The sequence below is a fragment of the Aedes albopictus genome, chromosome 3 (assembly GCF_035046485.1).
Source record: "Aedes albopictus strain Foshan chromosome 3, AalbF5, whole genome shotgun sequence".
NCBI classification, from domain to species: Eukaryota; Metazoa; Arthropoda; class Insecta; order Diptera; family Culicidae; genus Aedes; species Aedes albopictus.
The window spans coordinates 379,965,591-379,976,601 of NC_085138.1; the positions used below are offsets into that span (position 1 = coordinate 379,965,591).

Below are 11,011 nucleotides of genomic sequence, written 5' to 3' on the forward strand. Positions count from 1 at the left end.
TAACTTTTGAAAGAAGAAAAGACATCTCTAATTTTTTGATATGTTATGTATAAATGTCCCAGGGGGGTGGAAGCTCAGGTAAAATATTATCTCCTGGGCGCCCATTAAAAACACCACCCCCGGCGAAGACTGGCGCTCGAGCCTAGCTATTTAGCACTGTAGTTGGAGGAAATGCCAATGCAGAACCCGTAGCTTCCGGGAAGGTAAGCCCAGCTCCCTGGGTTAGTGGGTTGGTGTCAGGCCCTGCGAGCCAGCCGTAAAAAAGACTAGCACCGGAAAATCAACAAGAGAAGAATGCGAACCGATACCAATGGCGACGACCACAGCGACGAAAAGGGACTTGCGATTGGAAGCTCGGTACGTGGAACTGCAGATCTCTCAACTTCATCGGGAGCACCCGCATACTCGCCGATATACTGAAGGACCGCGGGTTCGGAATCGTAGCGCTGCAGGAGGTGTGTTGGACAGGATCTATGGTGCGAACGTTTAGAGGTAATCATACCATCTACCAGAGTTGCGGCAACACACGTGAGCTGGGAACAGCTTTTATAGTGATGGGCGACATGCAGAGGCGCGTGATCGGTTGGTGGCCGATCGACGAAAGAATGTGCAGGATGAGAATCAAGGGCCGATTCTTCAACATTAGCATAATAAACGTGCACAGCCCTCACTCCGGAAGCACTGATGATGACAAAGACGCATTTTACGCGCAGCTCGAACGCGAGTACGATCGCTGCCCAAACCACGACGTCAAGATCATCATAGGGGATCTAAACGCTCAGGTAGGCCAGGAGGAGGAATTCAGACCGACGATTGGAAAGTTCAGCGCTCACCAGCTGACGAACGAAAATGGCCTACGCCTCATCGATTTCGCCGCCTCCAAGAACATGGCCATTCGTAGCACCGTCTTCCAGCACAGCCTCCCGTATCGTTACACCTGGAGATCACCACAACAAACGGAATCGCAAATCGACCACGTTCTGATTGATGGACGGCACTTCTCCGACATTATCGACGTCAGGACCTATCGTGGCGCTAATATCGACTCCGATCACTACCTGGTGATGGTTAAACTGCGCCCAAAACTCTCCGTTATTAACAACGTACATTACCGGCGGCCGCCCCGGTACGATCTAGAGCGACTGAAGCAACCGGATGTCGCCACCGCATACGCGCAGAATCTCGAGGCAGCGTTGCCGGACGAGGGTGTGCTCGATGTGGCCCCTCTAGAGGACTGCTGGAGTACAGTGAAAGCAGCCATCAATAACGCAGCCGAGAGCACAATCGGGTACGTAGAACGGAGTCGACGAAACGATTGGTTCGACGAGGAGTGCAGAGCGGTTCTGGAGGAGAAGGATGCAGCGCGGGCGGTAATGCTGCAGCATGGAACCCGACAGAATGTGGAGCGATACAGACAGAAGCGGAAGCAGCAGACCCGTCTCTTCCGGGAGAAAAAGCGCCGCCTGGACGAAGCGGAGTGCGAGGAAATGGAACTGCTGTGCCGTTCACAGGAAACACGCAAGTTCTACCAGAAGCTCAACGCATCCCGCAAAGGCTACGTGCCGCAAGCCGAAATATGCAGGGATAAGGAAGGGAGCCTCCTGACGGACAAACGTGAGGTGATCGAAAGGTGGAAGCAGCACTTCGACGAGCACCTGAATGGCGAAGAGAATGTAGGCACGGAGGACCAAGGCAGCGGAGGAAATGACTATGTTGGTGCAGCAGAGGACGGGAACGAACCAACTCCCACGCTGAGGGAAGTTAAGGATGCCATCCACCAGCTCAAAAACAACAAAGCAGCTGGTAAGGACGGTATCGCAGCAGAACTCATCAAGATGGGCCCGGAAAAGTTGGCCACCTGTCTGCACCAGTTAGTAGTCAAGATCTGGGAAACCGAACAGCTACCGGAGGAGTGGAAGGAAGGGATAATCTGTCCCATCCACAAGAAAGGCGACAAGTTAATGTGTGAGAACTTTCGAGCGATCACCGTTTTGAATGCCGCCTACAAAGTGCTATCCCAGATCATCTTCCGTCGTCTTTCACCTAAAGTAAATGAGTTCGTGGGAAGTTACCAAGCCGGTTTCATCGACGGCCGGTCGACAACGGACCAGATCTTCACCGTACGGCAAATCCTCCAGAAATGCCGTGAATACCAGGTCCCAACGCACCACCTGTTCATCGACTTCAAAGCGGCATACGACAGTATCGACCGCACAGAGCTATGGAAAATTATGGACGAGAACAGCTTTCCCGGGAAGCTGACTAGACTGATAAGAGCAACGATGGACGGTGTGCAGAACAGCGTAAGGATTTCGGGTGAGCTATCCAGTTCATTTGAATCTCGACGGGGACTACGACAAGGTGATGGACTTTCCTGCCTACTATACAACATCGCCCTGGAAGGTGTTATGTGACGAGATGAGCTCAACAGCCGGGGTACGATCTTCACGAAATCCAGCCAATTTGTCTGTTTTGCGGATGACATGGATATTATTGCCAGAACATTTGGAACGGTGGCAGAACTGTACACCCGCCTGAAACGTGAAGCAGCAAAGGTCGGACTGGTGGTGAATGCGGCTAAGACAAAGTACATGCTGGTAGGTGGGACTGAGCGAGACAGGACAAGCCTTGGCAGCAATGTTACGATAGACGGGGATACTTTCGAGGTGGTAGAAGAATCCGTCTACCTCGGTTCCTTGCTAACGGCTGACAATAACGTGAGCCGTGAAATACGAAGGCGCATCATCAGTGGAAGTCGTGCCTACTATGGGCTCCAGAAGAAACTGCGGTCAAAAAAGATTCACCCCCGCACCAAATGTACCATGTACAAGACGTTAATAAGACCGGTGGTTCTCTACGGACACGAGACATGGACGATGCTCGAGGAGGACTTGCAAGCACTCGGAGTTTTCGAGCGACGGGTGCTAAGGACGATCTTCGGCGGTGTGCAGGAGAACGGTGTGTGGCGGAGAAGAATGAACCACGAGCTCGCTGCACTTTACGGCGAACCCAGCATCCAGAAGGTGGCCAAAGCCGGAAGGATACGGTGGGCAGGGCATGTTGCAAGAATGCCGGACAACAACCCTGCAAAGCTGGTGTTTGCAACTGATCCGGTTGGCACAAGAAGGCGTGGAGCGCAGAGAGCACGATGGGCGGACCAGGTAGAGCGTGATCTGGCGAGTGTTGGGCGTGACCGAGGATGGAGAGCTGCAGTTGCAAATCGAGTATTATGGCGGCAAATTGTTGATTCAGTATTATCATGAATTTGATGTGAACTAAATAAATGAAAAATGAATGAAAATGTCCCAGCTTTCAATTAATGCAAAAATTTTGAAAATCGGTGGTTGCCCTCATGGTGAAAAAAATGTTTTTGTATAAAAATCCAAGATGGCGGTCAAAATCAATATGGCCGACCCAACTTTTTATTATTGTAAATAGTAGCTCTATCTCTCCTCTTTTCAACAACATTTCGTTTTGAGGTGGTTTTCGGTGAAACTTTCGAGTTATAACGGTTTTAGTGAGCCATCATTTGACCAAAATCGAGGGGTCTGCAAAAATTGTTGTGGCTCTAACAAACGGGGGGTCCATCAATTTGAGTAACCAAATGCATTTTTCTTACTTTTTAGGCGAGGGCTTTCAGAAAATCGGCACCTTAAACATTTTTGAAGACAAGGTGTAAATAGTGGGCCGGTCTCAGCGAGAATTACCCATATGTTATGCTAATCATTTGGTTACATCGATCAGTTAAGTAATTTGCCTACGGAGATCAATTCCACAGATATAATACTCCATCTTCGAGAGTTTACATAACATCAAAGTTAATTAAATAAACTTTAGGCTAAAATACTCGGATTGATTTTTTCCAAACTCTTTAAAACGCCTAACAGTATGAAATGCGCATATATCCATTCGTAATTGCCATGTTCGTTTCGCCCCGAATCGATTACAACATCAAATTGCTATTTTAAGTAAATTCTGATGAAAACTTAAATATGTAATTCATCCATTGCTAAATCTGCGTGTACATGTAGATACGGTAGCAATTCACTTGTTTTTATAGTGTACACACTCAAACACTCGTAAGGTATTTGCTGTTGCTTCGAAATTATAAGAATTTCACCATATGAAAAGCATATCTCAATTTCAATGATATTTTGGTTATTTTGGAGCAATATAAATCGTACTTTTGAAAAATTGAACCATGACTTGCTCCTTTACACTTATACAAAGAAAGTTTAACATAAAAGTCAACGGTTTCGGCAAACCCAGGGGTGTCCATTTCGCCCCGGGTGTCCATTATGCCCCTAATCCCCCTATAATTTGCAGGCAAATATGTTCGAAAAGTTTTAATCTGTAGCCTCCAATATATGAAAGAACGTCGCGTCGATCGTTACAAGTTTATCAGTCGACGGCCAATCTCGTTTTATGTGGAAGTTTACTCGTTTTGGTCAGAAATTTTATCAGTTTTCAAATGATTTCTCTAAGATTCAGGAAATATCAGAAGGATTTTCGTTTGATAAGGGGAGAGGGAGCTTTCAGGGAAGTTTTAAAAGGTTTTCGAAGGAGTTCCAAGGCATTTCAGGGTGTTCACGTTTAGCAGACTCTCAGGATAGATTTAACCCTTTATAAGGCAGTGGCAACTATATTGCCACCTACTGTTTGTATTTTTTTTATGTTTTATAACAATTTATTACGAACTTTTTTTTTTTTGGTTTACGCAAAATTGGGATTACTAACAACGCCTGGTATTTTTTTGGTGCTAAACAAAGCTTTAACAACAATTTAGAAGCCATTTGTAGTCTCAAAAATGGCTAAATTTGACCGCGTGAAGAAAATCAGCTCAAACTTAATGTAAAATTATAGATTTGGTAAATATTTTAAGAAATAATCAAATTCTGGGTTGACATGAGCTGAACTACACAATTTATATTATGGGTGAGCCCCAATCCACTTTAAAATCTCTTTTCCGGCTTTTTGTTGAAGTCAAAAGAAGAAACGTACCCTAAACGGGCAGTGGCAAGTATATTGCCACCTAGATTTTTGAGAGTTTCTTTCAAACGAAAATTGTTTTGTACATGTAATCATGTATATAATCATTTCCATAATAGTATGCGTTGACAACTCTTCTAGTTTTCTATGCCTTATAAAGGGTTGAAGAGTTTTCTTAGGTGTCTCAAGGCACTTCAAGACGGCATCTCGCCCTAGGCAAGCAATCATCACCACGCTCACTCTACACATCTACTCTATAGGTTTTATCACAGAGAACAGACATCCAGGCTAGAACAAATTTCATTCGAAAATTTGTGTAAGGATTTGAATTTTTACTTGAGTAAGGTTGCAAACCAATACACGATGACAACACTAACGCCACCAAACACCATATTGTTACAGTCAGTGGTGAATTGAAACATTTCAAGTGGTGAATTAAATTAGTATGGGAAATTAACCGATTGCAGCGCCACGCTATTGCCACTTGTGTTGCCGATTTTAAATGGCCGTTAAATTCCTTACACAGTTTCGGAACTGGACTTGGATGTCTGTTCTCTGTGGTTTTATTTATAACGTCCACTATCGGTCAGACTTGTCTGCTAGCAACATCCACGCACAAATATCTGATCTGCTTTACGATCAACCGATGACTGATTTGGGTTCCAATCCAACCCAACCTGTATCGTGTAGGTACGGATCGGCGGTGGTATCTCACATCTCTTCAGCAAATGCTGATAAGAGTAAACTGTTTGCAGAGCATGAGATCTTGGATGCTTTGAGAGGAGACGTTGGTAAGAGGGTTGCTGATATGGGATTATGGATAGATTTTGCTCCCCGCAACTCTGTCCTCATTTGTGATTGTTGAGATCTTACTTGCAGGCTGGAAAATGGGTGTATCGATGGAGAATGGATGGTACTCTCATCCAACTAAACAATCTTGTGTTGTGTTGTGGTGTGTTGTGCGTGTAGTACATTTCACATGATAAGAAAATGATCTAAGCTTCCATTTCATACAGGACACTAAGAGAAACTTTGATGCCCTCGCGAGGCTGCTGGTAGTGAGTAGGTTACAAGTTTCGAAACGCCCGTAAACGCCAGAAATCTTTTGATATCCCTAAGCGCCTTGTATTAGCTCTGATCGCCTCTCAAAAAACTCGAAACCCAACTGGAACCTGTCTGAATCTCCTTTTTACGCCTCTGACACCGCTTGAAGCCCACTACTGGAACCCACTGAAATGCTCTTAAAATTCTTCAGGGATACTTCTGCTCAAGTAACTCTTTTACCTTAGACGTACCCTTGGGTGTACCTTTTGTAGCCTTCATCAGCATTAACGAACTCAGCACAAACCGAAGATCACGGCGTAAAGTCGCCGACATTGCATTGGAACTAAAATGTACATTTCAATCATTAACAACTTCCAAGTCTCCGCGTTTAGTCAAGATGACATTGACGAATCAAACATTTTCCAGTCAAATCCGTCACAGGTCCGTTTTTGGCACCAACATCAGTCACGGTGGGTCATCGCATCAAAAATGACCATCCATTAATTAGGGCCCCTAATTGAAATTGACGGTAAACAAACGCGCCACATCGATCCAATCGATTAGTTACCACCAAACGATGTGATGGCACAACAACAGGATCAGAATGTGGCAGAATGCCAATTCAACAGACTGAACCTATCCAACACCCCACCCCCACCCTCGTACAGTGTACAGTATTTGCAAAACGTGGCTAATTGTCTTAATTACCAAACAAATACCCCACCAATGCAATGGCCGTTTCATCGGAGAATATTCCATGTCGTTGTGCATGACGTTTGTGAATAGGTGATGGCAAAGCGACGATAAAAGGATTCAATCTTTGGTAGGAATGAAATCCTGGTGATAATCAACATGTTATAGAAATATACATCTTTTAGATATTTAATTTAACCCTTTGGGGACGGATGGGTCATATGTGCCCAGCCGAGAAAATCGACCATCACAAACGTGTTCTAGACCAGCGAGGTTGCGTCCAGAAGGGCGGAAATGCCGTCTCCAAAGGGTTAAAGCTCATCGAAATCCATTTCCAAATTGTCTAAAAAATAGAAAACAACACAAAATGGAAAAAAAAACTCGTATGGAAAGGAACTACTGCCGATCAATAGATGACACTCCATTGAATAGTTTAATTCCTCTTCTTTCTGCTTCTTTCTGACTTGTAGTTCTAATATGGATAAAGCCTGCTTTTCAGTTCATCCTGGTAAAATTTGAGGTTATAACTATTGTTTTTAAATCTTCGGTGACGACATAATTCATTCAAACCATCTACTGCTCCAACTTACATCTCGTCACGACCCATATGTCGGCGATTGGGGAAAGTGGGGTAGGATGCCATTTTTCAAACTCATTTGTTAGGCTTTCAAAGTGGTAACAACAACAAGATAATATTGCTTATGCTTACGCAAAAATATTCACTAAACTATTGTCTTTTCATCGATTTTCAGCGATTTTGCAAAACTGGTTCGTAAAACGGAAGTGGTGCAAAAAGCCCATTTGCCATGGGGTAAGATGCCACTTCATGAAAACATTAAAAAATGACATTTTCGATTCACTTACACCTCTCTGTCACGATTTTTTCGTACACTCAATACATGAAGTGTCACCCTCTCCCCGCTAAACGACGGTCGTCATATTTGAATGACCCCTAACATGGATAGCGTAGATATCAACAACCATGCACCTCCATGTGTGCCTCATTTTCCTTGGAAACACATGGCTGGTATGGTAGTAAAATCACCCGAAAAACTAATTGCAAGCACGACGAACCGGAAGTTGTCAACTTTCATTGGGAAATCAAAACATTACCCGTGGGTTTGGCGGCCTGGCATCTAGAAGGATGGTTAACCCGTAAACACCCGGGACGATCTACTTTAGGCAGAAATGCAATATCTTCTTTGTTTTTAAACATTTTTCCCTGGAACTTTTTTATAGTCAAGGGGAACAGTTGTGCTAAGAAATGCCTGGTACCTCCCCCTTTGCACCCTCCTCCCTTTTGCTGGAAGCCGAAAACAAGTGGCTTTTTTTGTTTTTTTTTTTATAACTTCCACATGTTTTTACTCAAATTTCATCTTTTTGCTAATCATCAATAGTTTTCCCTGATCCTTGGCATGCAATGTATTACTACCCATCATAGTCTGTTGAAGTTTTGATCCCAGAGCTATTCTAAGGCCTCCAAAGTACTCCGCAGTTTGTGTCACAAATTCAACATCCTATACCAAATTTTATACACGATGAATCCTCACAGAACATAGTCTACGGTACTCATAAAGCCTCAAAACACTCATTTGACCATTTCATGGTATTGGGGACATATGGCCCTATCCAGCTTTAATTCGATTTCAATTGTACATAGAGAGTAATGCTTGCTTAATTTACACCGAGATATGCATGCACCCAACTAACAATCGCAAGTCACAAACAAGCATGGGTGCTGATTTGTTGCTTTATAATAGGAATAATAGCTGAACTGAAATTATGCTGTATACACATTATGTATGCTGTATGTTATGCTGTATACACATTATTAAATGCATTCTCAATGGATTAAATGCTTTGGCTGTTTTCCTACTCTCCGCATCGACCAATGAGGCGCTAGCTTCTATGCGCGAAAAATCGCTCATGGTACATAAAATGGGTGATCTAGGTCATCCAAATTACTCTGGAATTCATTTTCTTAAGATCTACAACACCTACCATCATTTGTGTTCACTTTGTTCATGAAATTTAGTCACGTTGATGTCCTTAGACCTCGCAATGCTCGTTATTGCAACTCGAGCAACTCGATATTGTGGTAGTTGGACATTCCGTGAAATACAAATGACCTCTTAAACACTATGAAGTTTGGGTAACGACATCTACATCTGCTTTAATTGTAAAAAAATCGTGGGATGTAGTCTATACTGCTGATGGAGCCTCAGTGCACAACTATAATGTTTTGGTATACTCATGGGGTATTCCAGGCGTTCCATATTATTTGGAATTAGGACCTTCAAGTTCTCCAGTTAGCCTAGTGGGTAAGGCTATGGATCGCCAATCCGGAGACGGCGGGTTCGATTCCCGTTCCGGTCGAGAAAATTTTCTCGACTCCCTGGGCATAGTGTATCATTGTACTTCCCTCACAATATACAAATTCATGCAATGGCAAGCAAAGAAACCATCCAATTAATAACTGTGGAAGTGCTCAAAGAACACTAAGTTGAAGTGAGACAGCCCAAGTCCCAGTGAGGACGAAGAAGCAGTAAAGAAGAAGAAGAAGAAGAAGAAGAAGAAGAAGAAGAAGAAGAAGAAGAAGAAGAAGAAGAACCTTCAAGTTCAACAGGCTCTATTCTTGTTTCTGTTCACTCTATCGGCATAATTTTTTCACGATTGTGTCTGTTGCACCTGATATTGCGAGTATCTCTTTCTATGTTGGGTGTCCACTGGTATTCAAATAGACCCAATGTATTTTGAAGTATGGGTCGCAATATCTGTAAATTTTATGATAATTTTATTGTAGCGAATGTTCGCCGAATATAACCGTCACTACTCTTAGTGCCTCGGAGTGCAATTCTGATAACTTAGCAACATTCACTGGCCCAGTCAACCAGTGATCGTATAAGATGTTGACTAAGATGATAAAGTGGAGGCGATATGCCTACATTTTACATACGCCTAAATGGAGGCGTGCACGCATAAGGCCTCCACTTTATCAACTTATGCAACATCTTATACGATTACTGGTTGTCTGGGTGGTGATCTAGGTCATCTAGCACATAGTTTTCGCGACTCCCCTTAGAAATTCCCTCATTTGTTGTCTGTTACAGTAAAAAAAATCTGTCCCTCGCAACCCCCTGGATGAAAGCTGGCGACCCCCCTGGGGGGTCGCGACCCACAGTTTGGGAAACCATGATCTAGGTCATCCAAATTATTCTGGAATTAAGACCTTCAAGCTCAACAAGCTCTACTGAATCTCTTTACTTTATCGATAAATCTCCTCCAAAAAATCCTTCAGGAGTTCTTCCAAGACTTTCGCAAAGAATTTTTTTAAATATTCTTCCCAGGTACTCCTCCAAGAAATCCTGGAAAGATTCTTCCAGGAATTTTTCAAAAAAAATCCTCGAAAATTCTTCCAGGAGTTTCTCCAAGTATTCTACCAGAAATTCCTACAAGATTATCTCAATTAATCAAGAATTCCACCAGAAATTTCTTCAAGAATTTCTCCGAATTTCTCTCCAAAAATTCTTCTAAGAATTCTTCAAAGAATCCCTCTAGGTATTCTTCCAACAATTTCTCCAGGAATTCCTCATAGACTTCGGCCAAGTTTTTCTCCAAACATTCCTCCAGGAATTCCTCCAAGAGTTTCTCCAGGAATTCCTCAAAGAATGTCTCCAGTAATCTGCAGGTAATTGTCCAGAAATTCTTAAAAAAAATCACTCCAGAGATTCATCCGAGATTACTTTCAGGTATTTCTCCAGAAATACCACCAGGAATTCATGAAAAAGTGTTTCAAGGAATTGCAACAGAAACTACTTCAAGAAATCCTCCAGGAATTCCTCAATGGTTTTTTTTTCAGAAATTTCAAGAGTTCCTTCTGAATTCCTTCATGAACACCTCCAGGATCCTTCAGGAAACATTTAGTATTTCCACAAGAAAATACTCCTGAGATTACTCTAAGAATTCGTACGAGAATTTCTTCAGAGATATCCTCAGAAATTCTACCAGGAGTTCTTAAGGAACTACGGCATATTTCCTCCCAAAATTACTCAAGCTACTCCTTCAGGAATTACTCCAGGAACTCTGTCAGGAATTCCTTGATAAATTCTTCCTGGAATTCCACCAGGAAGTTCTTCAGGAATCCCTTTTATAATATCTTCAGGAATTCCCCCCCAGGAATTCATCCAGGAAATCCTCCAAGACATCTTCCTAGAACTCTTGCAAGAATTCTTTCCGGAATTCCTCCATAAAACGCTACCTTTCCCAAGAATCTAACAAGGGTCCC

General features: G+C 43.2%; 1 protein-coding gene across 1 annotated transcript; it reads left to right on the forward strand.

The window, feature by feature from the left end:
* Positions 1-64: 64 nt before the first annotated feature.
* Positions 65-3,292, forward strand: LOC134291831 (uncharacterized). Its single transcript, XM_062860084.1, has 2 exons — positions 65-586; positions 697-3,292. The coding sequence occupies exon 2, from the start codon at positions 888-890 to the stop codon at positions 2,412-2,414; it is 1,527 nt and encodes a 508-aa protein (XP_062716068.1). The 5' UTR covers positions 65-586; positions 697-887; the 3' UTR covers positions 2,415-3,292.
* Positions 3,293-11,011: the final 7,719 nt, after the last annotated feature.

Excerpts from the sequence above, each read along its gene's own strand:
- LOC134291831 (XM_062860084.1), top strand. The coding sequence starts at position 888 with ATGGCCATTCGTAGCACCGTCTTCCAGCACAGCCTCCCGTATCGTTAC.